This window comes from Nyctibius grandis, chromosome 16 (assembly GCF_013368605.1).
Source record: "Nyctibius grandis isolate bNycGra1 chromosome 16, bNycGra1.pri, whole genome shotgun sequence".
In the NCBI taxonomy this organism is placed as follows: domain Eukaryota; kingdom Metazoa; phylum Chordata; class Aves; order Nyctibiiformes; family Nyctibiidae; genus Nyctibius; species Nyctibius grandis.
In genome coordinates, this window is record NC_090673.1 from 7,723,406 (window position 1) to 7,739,667 (window position 16,262).

Consider the following 16,262-nt stretch of genomic DNA (forward strand, 5'->3'; position numbering starts at 1 on the left):
AATGAACACAGTTTTGCCCTACTCTCTGTGGGGTAATGTGCCTTGCAAGGTCTTTGCTTGCATCATTGTGGCTTATGGACACTGTGACAGTGTTTCTTCCTTTGCTGCATCCTAAAACAGTGAAGCCATTTCATTTTCTGTGCCAAAGCACTTCAAAATTTAAGAATCATTCTGGTTTTGGGGGCTGTATTTCTTACCAGAGTTACTGCAGCGTATCACAGGAAATACTTGCACCCTGCTCTCTGGATATTCTCCTCAAAGAAGATGCTCTGAACAGAAATGAGTTTTGTGCACACAGAGTAAACTGTATAACTAGAAACTGCTTCAGATATTAGCAAACACCAGACATCAGTACTTGAGGGATTTCTGAATTTATTACAGGGAAAAGCTCTGGCAGGTAATTTCTAGTATAACTGAGGAGTTTATTTCCCTCTCGCTGTCTCCTTCTGAAAAATGGTGTATGCTTTCTTATAAGCACCGGGTGCTGCTCTGTAACGGCCAGAGCCAGGCCTGCTCGCTATGTGTAAATGGCCTCATAAGCAGGCAGATATTGTGGATTTTATTATAGTCTGAGCAAGGCTCAGCAGCTCTGGAGGAGTGCGTGAATTGATGGTTTTCAGCGGACACAATTTGCAATGTGATCACAGGTATAAGTTTTGAAACGGCTTGAATATTTGCTGGTTTTACACAACACTTATCCATGCTTTGGAAAGAGGAATTTGCATTTAATCTCAGTTTTCCCTCCTCTCTCCTCTTTTACAATTAGGATTCTAGCAACTGCTGGGACTGATTTTGACCTGCGGACCCTGCGAGCCGTCCGAGTGTTACGACCCCTGAAGCTCGTGTCAGGGATCCCAAGTGAGTGTCACGATAATGTCTTTTTCACAGCCAAAGGTGCTCTAGAGCTTTTGGGGTGTTGCCTGCTTTGCTGAGCAATATGTTCCTCCCCTCCTTCTTCACGATCTGTGGCTCCTGCCCTTGCTGGGTTCTGATTTTCTGTTATCCTGCTTTGTGTACAGCCAGCTGATTTCAGCACTGCGCTCCCAAATTTGTAGGCGAGCGGCAGGGACTTGTCCTAGGACTCCTTTGCCTTTGGGGTTGAGTGAATTCTCTGGGGTGTGAAGACCTGAGACACAAATTTTGCAGCTTTCAGGCCCCCAGCCCTGAGCTTGGATCTTCTGACAGTTTTTACCACCGGAGCATATTGCACTGGGGATTTTACCTCTTTAATAAGGGGGAAAAACAAAGTGAAAGAACAGATAGGACTTGGTCTTGCCTACTCAATGGGCAACTTGATGTCTTTTACATGCTAACATGAAGGGTCCGAATGCTCTGATGAGGAGCTGCATCATGCCTTGCTGCTTCCCTGAAACCATCAAAGTCCCCACACCGTTGCCTACTGCCTTTTTATTTGTCACTCTTCACCAGCTGCTCTGCCCGCTAGCGGGGATCGCTGTCAGGAGTGGATTTCATTTCTGAATGTGGAACAGAGAGATTTTTTTTTCCCCTCCGGCAAGAGCCAGTGAAAGGGAACTGCTGCTCTGCGGGATGCTGTGCTCTGCATTAACCCCTTGGCAGCCAGGCAGCCCCCCTCTCCTCCTGGGCAGCGAGTTGGGGCATCAGCTCTGCCACCTCCCTGGCTGCTTCAGGACTGAAATGTTGGTGCTGTAGAAACCCAGCAAGGGGTTATGTTTTGTAATAACAGCACCCAAATTTCCTGAAATCAGCATTCTTTCATGAGCAGGGCTTGAATCTGAATTCCCACGCAAGAGAGGTGCTTGGTGGGGCTTGGGAAAGGTCTCATTTATTAACAGGATCTCTAATAAGGAGATGCTGCTGGCTGTTTTTTCATGGACTTCTTGCCTGTGCGAGGCAATATAGTGTTGTGTCAGTGACAGTCTAAGGATGTCAGAGAAGTAAGGTGGCTCTGCAGGGGTGTCCTTGTCCTGGTGTGGGTCGCGTGTTCCTCCTGGGAGAACGTGCTCTCCCACCCGGTGATGTGTCCTGGACCAGCACGATATTTTCCCATAGAGCATGATTTGCTCTCGTGTTTTTAGTGATGCTGCGAAAGCTGTGCGCTATGGTTTTCCCCGGAGTAAACGTACAACCCTGAGGTGCATTCATACACAAGCGCGGTATAGGCTTTTCTTCTACACTCAGTGTTTTTCCTGTCCAACAGATCTTCATGCTTTTTTTTTTTTTTTCCTGCATGCACCTGTATTAACCTCAGTAACGCTGTACAAGGTGGCAAGACAATGATGATCCTTCATTTGCCATACCTTAGGACAGGCCACCGAAGTGGCTTTCAGGTGCTGCTTATTGCTGAAGTTGTTTTGTTATGTGTGTCTGTATAACGTTATCTGACAGCTCCATCTCTCCAACCTCTCTTGCTTTATCTCCCCTGGTTTTAATTGAAAATGAGTTTTAGTGCCAGTGAAAAAGCGATGGATGGATAGCCCTGGAGACAGGATTTTGTTTCTCCAGAAGCAGGGTGTGATAGGCATGGTAGCACTGCGGTTGTTCTGTGTGTCACGGAGGGAGAGGCAGCTCCTGTGCAGCTTAGCACTCCCTGCCCTCTCTGGGACAAGGGGTACCACAGCACTGCCCAGCTCTGCTGCCACATCCACCCTGATGCAGGATCTGCCTTAAGGACCTGGTTCAGCTCCAGGCTGAGTCTTGGGACTTCACAGGCTTCAGGAAAAGTTCTTTTTGTGTCTCTGAAGCTTAAGAGACCTTTGAATCTGTGACCTGAAGAAAACGGGTCAGAAAAAGGTAACTCTCCTGATGGTTTGTCTTGCATCTGATGGTCACTCTCACCTCTTGAGTGCACTATGGCTGTAGCGTCATTTTTATAGCACCCTGGGAAAAGCAGCATTTCTTGATGTTGCCAATCTAAAACTTTCCCTTAGACAGCCCCTCTCTCCTACCTTGCCTCCACCCCCAAGCCCTTGTTTTCCTTCCCTCACTGATTATGTGTTTGTCCTTGTCCCCACAGGCTTGCAGGTTGTCCTCAAGTCCATCATGAAGGCGATGGTGCCCTTGCTTCAGATTGGGCTGCTCCTCTTCTTCGCCATCGTGATGTTTGCCATCATTGGGCTGGAGTTTTACATGGGGAAGTTTCATAAAACCTGCTTCTCTAACGAGACAGGTGAGCTTCAAGCTTTGCTCCCCTCCCAGCGTATCATCATGATGCTTCTAATCCCCTTCATCTCATCGGGATGCTTTCTCTCTTGCTTTTATGTTACTTTTCCTTTTTCCTTCTCTCTGTTCACTGCATTCTCTCCCTCTTTACCCACCTACTCTAAGAGTTAGCAGACTTTTGTGCTCACCCTACATGCACTGGGACAGATTCTTCTCTCTGGTATACCACCATGGCACCCCTGATGCTACTGGGTTGCTCTCAGTCTACACAAGAATGAGGTGAAGGTGCTTAGGGCCTCCTCTCATGGGAGAATTTTTTTCATAGTAGAAATACAGAACCAAATTCCTGTTGTTCCAGCTTGTTGAAGGGTGGGTTTTCTTTTGTTACTTTTTTTGATTCATTGGTCTCTGTTTATGTTTTCATTGGGTTCAGCTCTATGAACAGCTGCTGAATGTTGAATTTCCTTGCCAGGTTTCTGGGGCAAGTTGCATGTGTATGAGAAAACTTTGGTGTAAAATAGTAAGATTGGAAAGACTGGGAGCAACCAAAAAACAAACAAACAAAAAAAAGGACAATAGATGGAAGGCAAGGAGCCCTTTGATGGAGAAAGGATAAAAATGTCCTTCAAACAGAGAAAGGCAAGGGAAACTGGGCACTGCAGAGTAAATGACATGTCTGCCTGTGTATGAGTGATAAACCCTGGAAGATGGAGGTGGAGAGGAGTAATGCCCAGAGACCCTTGGCTGGGACCAGCTGCAATGTCAAAGCCAACTGCTTGTCCATGGCTCAGAACTCATTCCAATTTAAGGAAAAAAAAAAAAAGCCAATATTTGCCATGTAATTTTTTAATATTCCTTTAGATTAGTGCTAATATGTGTTGGTGTCTAGGCTATCCACAGATGAAAATATTGTTCTTATCTGCAAAAGATTGCAATTTAAGGTACAATTGAGTGTCTTTAAAACACAGTCTTGTATTTCAGTGATTATCACTAATAGGTCTTGATATTGATTTATTTATATGCATTCAAATGGTAATAAAACAACATCCCTGCCAAATCTCTGGGCATCCTTCAAAGTATTTTCTAACAACAACATGGAAGCAGTTTAATATATTCAGTTTACACTGAGCTTTGCAGAAGCAGGGTGAAATTATTTTCTTGCTTATGTTCCTATGTAAGGTTAGAAAAACACAACACAACTTGTAAAGGACAGCCAAGCGTTGCCTTGTGAGCAAAGCACGACGATTCCTGAAAGAAATGAATTTTTGGACTGGATTTTCAGGAGAAGAAAAAATCTTTGTGCGGGGTGTATATGTTCACGCCAAGCAGAACAGGTCTCAGCACACTTGTCATGGTTTAAAGCTGTGCCGGCTACTAAACCTGTGGCAGACACTCTCTGTTAACCCTCCCCCACCCCCGAAGGGAAAGGGAAAAGGGAGAGAGACTTATGGGTTGGAAAGTTAAAACAGTTTTAATAAACTATAATAATGAAAAAGAGTATAATAATAATATTGGAATAATAAAATATATACAAATATATATAAAACCAAGATCGAGCTCCCCTGATGTTGGCCACGTCACCACCGGCACTGCAGGGCAGGCTCCAGGAAGGCCCAGGCTGGGCCCAGCGACGGTCGAGAGCTGGATTCAGGGATGCACGGATCGGGATCGGGGGCAGCAGGAAAACATACAGAGTCCTCCTTGGACACTGGCCAAAGGCTCAAGCAGCAGAAGCATCCCAAAGCAGCAGAAGCAGCCCAAGCAGGTAGAGACCCCCAAAAAACAGCAGGCCGAGACCCTCGTGATCTCCCCGTTTTATACTGAGAATGACATGTATGGGATGGAATACCTTCGTTGGTCAATTTTTGGTTACCTGCCCTGTCCGTTCCTCCCTGCAGGTGCGACCCCCCTTCAGCTTTTCACTCGTAAGCAGTGAGGAATTTAGCAGTGACCTTGGTTTCTCTAAGAATAAGTACAGCAAGAGCCTTTCTGCATAACGTCCCTACTAGTACCTCAGTGATAACTACGAACTTCGAGTTATCAGTCCTAGAAGCAGACGCTGTCTGCAAAACATGCAGTTAGTCTCAGAAAGTGCAGTTACTTAGAAGAGACTTAGCTGAAAGTAAAAATCACTGAAAGGAAAACTGGCCTGGTTTAGGCCAAACCAGGACACCACTGCAAGGTCTCTGGGGCTACTGCAGCAATTACAGAGGAATAAAACCAGTGACAACAGAGGTGTGTCAGAAGCAGAAGCATTCGTGGTGAGGTGGCAGGGAGAAAGCAGTTATGAGCAGGTTTGCATTTTCTAGGAGCATTTTTGGGTCTGTTAAATCGCAACTAAGGTGGGTGACTTTTTGCGGCCTGTGTTTGCGGGTAGCAGCTGCAGGCTGAGCTCTGAGGCTCCCTCACTCATGGGCTGACTGTAGCCAGTGGGCTACAGAGGCGAGTGATTTTTTTTTCCCCCTTCAGAAACTAGTTAACGTAAAAAGGGCAAAATAAAACCCAAAGCTGTTTGTGTTCTCTGCAGAAAACTCTCTGACATCAGCGATGACTGAGAGATCTCCATGCCAGGCTTGGGGACTGAGAACAGATTTTTGTCATGTGTAATGTCGGGTGTAAGTGCCTCTTGCTTACTGGGTGGCTCCCAGCTAGGAATTGGGAGGGCACCCGAAAAGCTGCTTTATGTGTGTTGTATATCTCTGCATCGCAGCACCTGGCATCTTGGTGGGAGGACGTGGTGTGGCCGGGTTTGCCTCCCCCCTAATCCGCTGTCTAGGTGGTGTGGGAAGGTGTCTGTGTTTACAGGCAGCAGCCCCTGCTTTTCTTTAAGGGCTAACGAGCTGATTGTTGGGTGAATTACGGAGATCGATTCCACCTGCTCGGCGGGAAATGGCGCGATGGTGTTTCTGGAAAGGCAGAGTGCGGTGAGGTTTCCTGGCGCTGCGGTCTCTTGTGAGCGGAGCAGCAGAGCATCCCGCAAAGCCATCAGCCGAGCCTTTTAAAACCTAAGTGCTCATCGGCTCCAAAGAGACGCATTAACAAGCCCAGGCCTGATACCACGGGCTCCAAACACTGGCTTGAGTGTGGAAATGTGAACCTCATTAAAGAAATGTCTCCATCAGTCGGTAGCAAATTGGAGGAGGAGGAATTGTTCCTGCTTGTTTCTGTTCCAAATCCCCAAAGTGAGAAAACTCCTGGGATTTTTCCTGGAATCAGGAGCCATATGAGAGGTACCAGCTGCCACTTCAGCACATCGTGGAGGGAACCGAGTAGAGGTGTCACCAGTAAATGTGCCTATAGCCCTGGGTAGGTCAGTAATAAACTGCAATGAAGAGGGATGCTGGCAACCAAAATATGGCAAAAGGGTTATTCAAATCCTTTGCCACTCATCCTGACAGACAGTTCAGAGCTGGTGGAAACATTTCGCTATTCTAATGAAAAATGGGTAAAAATTAATGGTAGCGCATGTTCCAGTGGATGCCTGACTTGTTTTCCTCTCCCTGCATCCTCCGTATTGTCCTGTTTTGCTGACATTATTTTTAAGCAACCACCCTCTGCAGCTGACCCAGACCAAGTGCCCTGAAGCTGCTCCAGGAGAGGAGAACATCACATTTGTTTTCCATTTTTCCTTGAGACTCCCCTTTTCTCTGTCTTCCCCAGCCATGGGAATAGGACTTGTTTTTAAAAAGGAAAAAAACCCACCCCAACCCTTTGAGGTAGATGTGTGTTGCATTTTCAGAGCATCACCTGGCAACAAAAGGCCAAACAGAGATAAAACTGGATTCTCTTTTAAGGCACACTCACAAATGGTGTGCAAGAGCCAGGTTTGGTGTTCTCTTTTTGCAGGCTTGTCTCACTAAGCCCTGGTGAAAGCCTGTGGTGACCCTGTGGGAGCTGGAGAGAGGTGCCCTGCATTAAGGTGCTGAGTCAATAGCAAAATGCATCACACACACATATATATCCTGGAGCTATAGTGACAGTCTTGTTTTCCTCCTGCAGTCTTTGCTCTATGGAATGATTATTCCTAATTATTGTTAGTGCTGATCTTGTTTTCCCCCTGGTGAATTTGATTTTGTGCAGTTTGCTGCTCCATTACCATAACGTGTCACTTTTAAAACCTTTTAATATTTCCCGAATTGCATCTCTGTGTAAATAAGAATATTGCTTAGTATATTTATTTACTTTGAAAACCCAGCACTTTAGTTTTCCAAGCTGCTCTGTGGTGGTGCTCACAACGTCTCTGGAGGGCTGCAATGCTTCAGACTTCACAGCTGACCCTGGAAGATGCTAGCCACCCTTCTGGCCATCCCTTGTGGTCCTTAACTAGGACAGACTCATCCTCCTTTGCCTCCTCTGGGTTTGAAATGAAACGCAGCGGAGAAATTCCATCCCTGCTGCAGACAAGCTGACAGCTGGATTCTTTCCCTGCCGCGTGTACCTATGCTCCTTTGGGGCAGAAAGATGAAGCTTACAGAAGGGCTGGAGCTCTCAGACCACCTTGAAGGCTGCTGTGGTGGTACTGCCTTGTGATGAAGCCAGGGGCTCCTCGTGCAGCTGGGGTCTAACATGTGTATCTGGACAATTTTGGGGCTATCCACTAGCAGCTCTTGCTTAAGCCACTGGCAAAGAACCTACCCTTTTGCTGTTACAGTGCTGATATTTAGCACTTAGCTGTGCTGTGTGAGGGTGTATCGTTGGCTCACAGTGTTTGAAGCATGCACCCTTCCCACGCCCTTGCTTTTACCACACTGTTTTTTTTTCTGTGGTATTTCTCATACATGACATGGTTGAACACTGGGGCAAATTATATGTTATGGGCACTTCAGGGCTGGCTCTGCTCCACCCTGCCACTAAACAGTCTCTCATAACATAGCAGTATAGAAATGATTACATGGGTGTAATGTCATGTACATGCCCACAGTGGCACAAGGAAGCCTGAAATGTAAATTACATTCCTGCAGTGGTGCAAGGAGGAGGCAACTGCACCAACTGCTTGACTGGCTTCACTCGGTAACTTTTCTCCCCACTGTTCTTCTCTGCAGGTGATGAGGTGGGAGATTTTCCTTGCGGAGAGGAGCCTCCGGCCAGGCAGTGTGAGAGCGGGACCACCTGCAGGGAGTACTGGCAAGGGCCCAACTACGGCATCACCAACTTTGACAATATCCTCTTTGCTGTGCTCACCGTCTTCCAGTGCATCACCATGGAGGGATGGACCGACATCCTCTACAATGTGAGTCCATTGATGGGGCTGTAGGACTCCTGGGTGCTGTTATGCATTGGGTTAGTTTGGAAGAGGTTGTTCTGGAAAAAATTTAATTTGTGCATTTTTCCCTTATTGCTTAGCACCTCACCCTGCTTTTTAGGAGGATTGTTCCTATTTTCACAAGGGTTGTTCTGCAGGTCCTGTAAGAGCCTTTGAACCACTGTCGTGGCCTGTGGTGGTTTGAGGCTGCAGACTTGCTTACTTGCAACATGATGTCTTGTGTCAGTGTGGTGTGGCCATGTGTAAGAATTGGTGTGTGTTGCTCCAAGATGCTGGTGTGCTCTGCTGTAGGATGGGTGGGTGAGTAGGAGCATGTTCTCACAATGTCTCATAGAAAATCAGTTACCAAATTGCACAATATAGGGTGGCAAAAACAGTGACTCAATATTTTGTACCCAGAGGTTCCTCTCTTGGCTGAGTCTGGCCTCGGTGATCAAACTTATAATCTACATCAATGAACAGCATCAGCTGGATGTTAGCACCAAGATCCAGTACTAGTTTTGGTGACTCCAACAGAATTTTACAAAGCCCTATCAGTCACCTTCACACCTGGCATGACTCTGGCTGTAGAGAAGATACACCAGGCTGAATGTCCTTGCTAAGGTCTTTGCTGGCTATGTCTCTTGCCAGCCAGGACCATGACTGTCACAGCCACTCGATGTCAAAACCTCTTGGTCAGTTTTACTGTTTCCAGTTTTACAAAGAGCAGGTAACCTCACCCAATTAGCAACAACGGAACAACTCCACTGTCTTTCAGGTGGCGTAATGCTCTTGTTTGTGTCTGTAATTTACACCTACCATTTTGAGGTATCCTGTCTTGAGAGGCAAGCACCTAACCCTTGCTAACAGGCTGGGAATGGAAACCTTCAGCTGGTTTCCAGCATCTGTATCATCTTTCCTTGCAAAGTGTGGCAGCTGCTCTTTGGGAGCTGTAAGGGACCTGTGTATCTGTTGCAGACCTGTTCTCCCAGCTTTGTGATTTGCTTAGATCTTTGCATGTTTATACAGTAGGTGTAAAGTGCTGTGATTTGGGTCTGGAGGATGGTCCAGCTGTTCTGTACTTCCATCTTCTCTGGTAGTAAAGGCCTTTACCAAGTACAGTGGCAGGAAGGAGAGAGTGAGTGGTGATGATTAGCAATGTCTGGCTACACTGGCTGCTTCTCTCTGTTGACTGGAGAAGGAAGGACAATCTGACAGCCATGCATAGATGATCTGAATTACCCACACTGTCCTAGCCAGAATTGCCAATGTGGAAAAATAACTAAGGTAGGTATTAATAATGCCTCCAGACCGTTTTACTGGCTGGTAGGACTACAAAGTGTTCAGTCTGCTTCATTATAGACTCTAGACCCATGCTGGGCTCTTTCACAGACCTTCCTGTGAGGGTTTCTGTAGCAACAGGAAAGTATTATTAATATCAACCACAGTAAATTGCAAGGTACAATTCTGCTGTGTTTGAAGCCAATATATCTGATTTATTACCTTCTCCATGCATTGCTCGGTTCCTCCATTTCTTCCCAGTCTCCGCTCACTTCGAGCGATCTTTAGAAGGGCCCATTTCCCCACTGCATGCCCTCCTCTCACCCTGAAACTTCATTACACAACCAGTTTCTCCCATTCTCATTCAACAATCCTGCTCCTTCCTTCTAGTGCCAACTGTTGTAAGAAAAGCCCATTAGCATCCTGGCTGGAATTGATTAATCAATATGTGGTGTATTAGATCATCTTCTTCTAAACTGCCTTTTGTACCACATGCAAAAAAACAGACCTTACTATTGGAGTATCGATTTCGGGGGTTGCTTTGAAAACTATTATAGTATCATTCTAGATACCCATTAATCTGATTGGAAACAGATGCCTGGATAAGATGCAGCTCAGTATTTGTTGTATAATGTCAAGCATTGTCTGAGACCCCATCTTAGGTTTTAATGCTTGGTGGGTTCATGTCTCTGACAGAGATGAGAGTCTCTGGGCGATCTGCTTGTTGGGTGGAGGGTGAGTGGTGTGTGTTGTGCCACAGGACCACTCAGCAGACGGTGCTCATGTCACTAGTACCAGCAGCCATCTCTGCCCCCTCTCCCTTGGCCCTGCCCTGTGTGTTGTGTCACCCCCGCCCTGTGCTGCTCTGCTTGCTGAGGAGCTGGCTGTGCTTTTGCAGGTTAGTAGCTGAGAAAAAAGATGTGGGTGGAGAAGATCCACTCTGTGCAGCCCTTAACTTTTTCACAGCTTCAGTCATCTGCTGTTTTCTGGATGCTTGGCTTTTGTCTTAGTTTCTTCTGTGCCTACTCTAAGTTCATCAAATTGAAAAATGAAACAAAAGCCCAAACCATGACTGAAAACCCAGAATGGTGAGTGTTTGTGGATGCAGCTGTCAGACTGTACAGAGGTAACAGCAATGCAACCAGTCCGTCCATCCAGTACCAGTCAGTTCAGCAACTGCATGTTAATGCCTGAATCAGCTGGATCCCTAATGGACCCATACTGGGTTGATATGGGAAGAAGCTGAAAGATGTTGCCTCTTGCATCCAGAACTTGAACGGTGGGGTAAGCGAACATGTGTCAGGGTCCTTCTCCTTGGTTTGTGGAGAAGAGGAAGCAAGCCAGTGTATTTAGGCTCAGACAACCGGTGAGTGTCAGAGGTTATTACTTGTTCAGGGAGCTTTGATCGACCACTTGGTTCTCCACTGCTGAGGAGAAAGTTTTTGCCCAGGAAAATTTTGCAATGGTGGAGCTAGTTTCCCTGCCAGCCCCAGCCTCTGGTCTCCTCAAGGAAACCAGCATTCCCCTGATGCAGGTTACTCATCAGAGCTGAGCTGTGAACCTACTTTCAATGTTTTGCTTAATTAAGATTTGCAAAAGGCTGTGGGACCACAAGAGGCAAGATGTGGTCTATGTAAACTGTGATTATGCATTAGTAAGAAAAAAGGCTGGTGCTTTTTCTCTCACTAACTAACTAGAAAGTGGGGCAGGCTGCGGTTCCTCAGGCTTAGCAGAGCCCTTCCTTCACCCCTCCCTTTGTGTGCCCACTGCCACACATTGGGTTTGGCTGGGGTAGGTTTGTGGCCTTGCTTGTGCAAGCCCTCTCCCTTCCTGCTTGTAAAGCAGACAGCCCCACATGGGATCCTTTCTTAGGGCCGAAATCCCTTTGATGCCAGGCAGTCTAAGACTGAGACCCATTACGGGGAAGCTGAGGTTACTGACTGCTTTCTTAATGGGCCATTCATTTGCTTCTGGAAAATGGTGGTTGGTTGATTGCCCTGCATCAATAGGGCTTTGTTATTGCTTCTCTTTTCCTGCCACTACGTTTGTGGTGGAGTGTTCAGAAGAGTTGGGTTTTATAGTTTGCAGTGGTGATGGCTGGGGTCAGTTGCAGGGTGAGGTGTGCTTTACCGGTTCAGCATTAATTTAACAAAAGGGAGAGAGTTTGCTCTGTCCTGAAAGCAGCTTTGAGACTGAAAAGTTGGTCTGTGTTGGCATGAGGCAAGCTGAAGAGTTTGGTGTAAAGTGATGTTCAGGAAAGAGGGAGCTTGGGCTTGAGTTTGATGGTTTGGCTCAGGTCTTTCCAAAGCCAGAGGTTGGTTGTGAAGGGTTATTCAGCCATTTCCAAAGGATTGAGATGACTCTGTGTGGTCCAGATGCAGCTTTCCTACAGATTTAGAGAAAAATAGCATCAAAGCCTAGGCTTAGCAGTAAGTAATCTACCTTGTAAATATTCACTCCTTCTCCTGTGATAAACTGAGGAATTAGGAGGGCAGGGAGAATGCAATTTCACAAATCTCAGCCCAAATTTCCTTGCTGATCCACTGTTTAAACTTTCAGAGTTTAATTTTAATTAGGGTCAATGAAAGCTTTCTAGCAAGACTTTATCTGGAAGGTGATTTATGCTTGAAGCAAAAAGACTGAATCATCAATTGGGTGAAATGCCGGGGAACAAGCTGGGGAAAACTCCTTCCTGAATCAGCAGCACAGTAGTATCAGAGCAATTGCTCCAAACAAGCACTTCTGTGAGCTGCAGATTTGTCAGCTGTGGCCTGTTTCTACTCACAAAAGTCCAAGGAGCAAGAGGTGATTTAGGGATGTTGCTATGTCCTGAGGACAGGGGAGAACCTTTTCTCCAGCAAATAGGGTGCACTTGCCTCCTGCTAATCCAAGGCTTCAACACGATCTGGGAGTGCATTAAAATAAACTAAACCGTTTTCCTCAGTGTGGGAGGACTCAATGCCACAGTCTGATGTTGTGAACAGTTTTTCAGTCTAATTCGGTGCAGACAGATCAGAGATCCCTGAAGTATGGGCAGAGCATCTCCTGGACTGTGAAATTAGGGAAACACCTACACAGAGCACCAGCTCACTGTGGGCAGCAACGCTGCTCAAGAGCAATATGCCCTAGAGTAGCAAACCTGACTTCTTCTGCAACTGGGACTACTTTAGTCCCAGGCTGGTCCAGTGACAGGAGTTGTGCCTCTCAGCACAGTGAACCAGCCCCTGCACCAGGCTGATGGGACCATTCTGTGTCCTGGTTTGGTGATGCTGACACGGGCTCTGCTCTGGGCTCTGTTGCTCAGGGTGGGCAGTTTCTGCAGTGAATAGTGTTCACCTGGAGCATCACACTGGGGTTGGGGGTGATGTGAGACAGCAAGGGTTGCTGCGCCCACTTTGCTTGTGCCCGAGGGAGCCATTACTGAGGTAAGTGGTAACTGGTGATCAGATTATCTCAAGACCATTATGTAAATTTATTAATTAGTTCCCATAAAGTACTTTAATATGCTAAGTATTACCATGCTGCACTTGTTATCATGCTTTAAGCATAGCTTAATAACCAGTGGCTGCTGGAGCTCCAGGTTGTTAGCATTGCTGAGGGAGGTGAACATTTCCAGTGATGGCCTCCAAGATCTTGGCAAACTAAGGTACAGAGTCTGGGTAAAGAAAAATGAGGCTGAGTATTGGGGACAAATACAGAGGTGGGAGGAAATAATGCAGATGCTCAGCAGTAGAAACTGTGGTGGCCTGGGATCTGAGTTCTTCTGAGTCCTGATCTTCCTCCAGATCTAGTTTTCAAATTAAACAATGGTATTTTAGGTCATCTTGTTTACATGCTTAGTGTTTGTGAATGACAGTGATCCATCTATTGCATATCGCTAATATAGGCTTTTTGGAGATGTGAAACTTTTTAAAGAGGCAATATTATAACTCCTCTCTATAGCAGTAATTCTCATTTTGCCCATGCAAGAACCTTATTGTCCATTGTAACACACTCTCCTGCCTTTGATCCTGATTGGCATGGGAGGCTCAGGTTGTTTTGCAAAGCAACAAAAGCCTAAAAATTCTTGTGCCTGCCAATGAATTCTTCAATTAAAACAATTTTTTTTACTGTGCTAAGTAGAAGCATTTATTGCAAAGCTTGTAGCCAGAGAAGAAACACACTGGTAGCCTTCAATGAGATAGCTAGGGTGGACCTAGCACTGTAGCCGTGGTTAGCTTGGAGCTAAGTGCTTTTCATTGTATCCTCTGTGGATTAGGAAGGTTTTTGAGCTCCTTGCTGTGGTGGTTACGCAGCCAGCACTGCGAACTCGCTGGACTATACCCCTCCGTGAGGTGTAGTCATGCCTTTGCAGTGGAGGTGCATGATGTGTTTCCAAGGAGCTGAGGAGTGTGGTTTGTGGTCTCAGTTCTCCTACAGAAAATCATGGGTCAAACCTGATTTATCTGAAGTTAGCAGAGGTCTTGATGTTGACTTTCAAAGAGCTGGGTTTTCACCTTTTATCTTTTCTCTACAGGAGTTCAAAGCTACATGGTAGAATTTGCTTTGCAAAATAGGGACTCCTTGCAGGAAAGGAGAAATGTCAAAGTGTACATTCACTCTCTTTTGATCTTAATGGCAAGAGATTTTCATGTTTCTTCTGTTTTCTACCGACAAATGTTAGTGTCCGGTGGGTATTTCAAGATTGTGGACTGGGCCTAACCTAATATGCTTGTAAGTAGGAATGAACAGTTCAAATAAAATGTAAGTCTACCCTAAATTGGATCCTAGCTAGAACTATATACTGAATTTAGAATAGCTTATGATTCACTTGGTATTTTTCATTCCCCTTTGTGTCTTTGAATTTCTTGATCCCTATAAAGATACAGAAATGGAAGGCTGGGATATAATTGTTTTTCCATTTCCAGCCCAACCCAGAGAGGGTTTTGTTGGTGGGATGGTGGATGTGTTGGGGCTTGTAGGGGCAGAAGAGAATCTGTTTGACCTAGTTGTTTGGAGAGCTCGCATATGCCTTTCTGGGGGCATTTATCGATAAAGATCTAACCATTGACACTCAGTCTTCATCAGTCACAACTGTGAGTTGAGGAATCAAGGGTGATGTTCCTCAGGAGAGGTTTGGAGCGACTAGCACTGGCTGCCTGGACCATGAGCTGGTTTCCTGCACAAAACTCTCCAGGAAGGTGGAGGAAGGGTGCAGGTGAATGTGCAACAGAAAGCAGAAGGGAAATAAATAACATAAAGCAGCATCCCCTCATCTCGGAGACTTAGATTAAGGTTCCTCTTGGCTTGCTGCCTGTCTGTGAGATTCCTCCTGGGCTCAAGAACGCCCACACTTTCAAGCACCTCTTAAACCTGACAGTTAAGGCTTGAAGGTGACTTAAGTAGCTTTTTGCTGGCCCTTTGCTCATGATTGTGGTCTCCTGTGAGGTTATGCACTTGGCTATTCTAATGTGTGACTGTCACGCCTACTTCGGTGTAGCAGTGAATGCAATAGCAAAGCCTGTGGGACTCTGAAGGTGGCTTTGAAATTGCTCTTCTCTCCTAATACATCTAATGTGCTGTTGTCTCCTGTCTGTTAGAAGTGACCTGAAGCCAGTCCACTAAAGCACAAATCCATAATTGCTAGACACTGAGATAGATAAGAATAAATGAGGTTTTGTTTACAGTGATATTTGTGTGTCCTGGGGCTGGCAGCCTGCGGTGTTAGTGGCTGCGGGGGTTTACGATGGGTTCAGTCTCCTATGATTACTCTTTGTGCATGTGTGTGTGTATCAGCTCTCCTTGTTCTGAATTAACATATTGAGGAACAAAACTGTTTAACCAGCAGAAGCCTGAGCAGACAGGGAAAAGGGGGGAAAAATTGGCTGAAGTGCTTTCCCAACGTGATGATGACAGGAAGAATAAGCACAAGGAAAGGTTTTGTTTTGCCTCTCTGAATCACAACACATTTCTGATATGGTTTCTTTCTTTTACACTGCATCCTTTGTTGTGTCCAAGGGGCAAGCTTTGCTCCAGCTGAATGTGGAGTGTCAGGACCCAGGGCTAGAAGAGAGGAAAACAGACCAGGGGACTGATGCCATGCTTGGCATTCACTGCACAAGAGCAGCATGAAAGCAAGAGGGCTCTTCTTTGACTTAGGCTTTCTGATATTGTGTTACATGAGCTGAAATGCTTTCTGGGAACACAGCATGTGGCCAGGGCCTCAGGATTTACCTGGGTCTTCAAAGAGGTGGACATAGCCCTGTTGGAGATCAAATAATGCAACACACTGTGCGAAGTGAGGAGCAGAGAGATGAAAAAAAATAGCAACGATAAAGCAAGCAATGCTTAGAGGTGTGTGAAGAAATGTGCCACTACAGTCTTGTCCATAGCAAAGAGCCTGTTGTGACTTCTCAGCTTTTGAGAGCATCTTGGAGCCAAGGGCACACAGCATCTGCCGAACAGCTGGGTTACATAAATACTGTAAAATTTCCCCTAGCCCTGTCTTGGGGAGAGATTACCCTTGGGACCTGAGGTTCACCAGTGCTGAACTTTTCTTGTCACTGTGCATTTGCTCTTGGAAATGCACTGAGTGCTGAGGGAGATGCCTGGGACCAGG

The 16,262-nt window shown here is 46.1% G+C and overlaps 1 protein-coding gene across 1 annotated transcript in view; it reads left to right on the plus strand.

Moving 5' to 3' along the window:
• CACNA1B (calcium voltage-gated channel subunit alpha1 B) overlaps nucleotides 1–16,262 on the plus strand; it is a 285,302-nt gene that overhangs the window by 100,025 nt on the left and 169,015 nt on the right. The window contains exons 4-6 of the mRNA XM_068414104.1: nucleotides 767–858; nucleotides 2,996–3,148; nucleotides 8,184–8,371. Of these exons, the coding sequence (XP_068270205.1) occupies nucleotides 767–858; nucleotides 2,996–3,148; nucleotides 8,184–8,371 (433 nt within the window). The remainder of the gene's footprint in view (nucleotides 1–766; nucleotides 859–2,995; nucleotides 3,149–8,183; nucleotides 8,372–16,262) is intronic.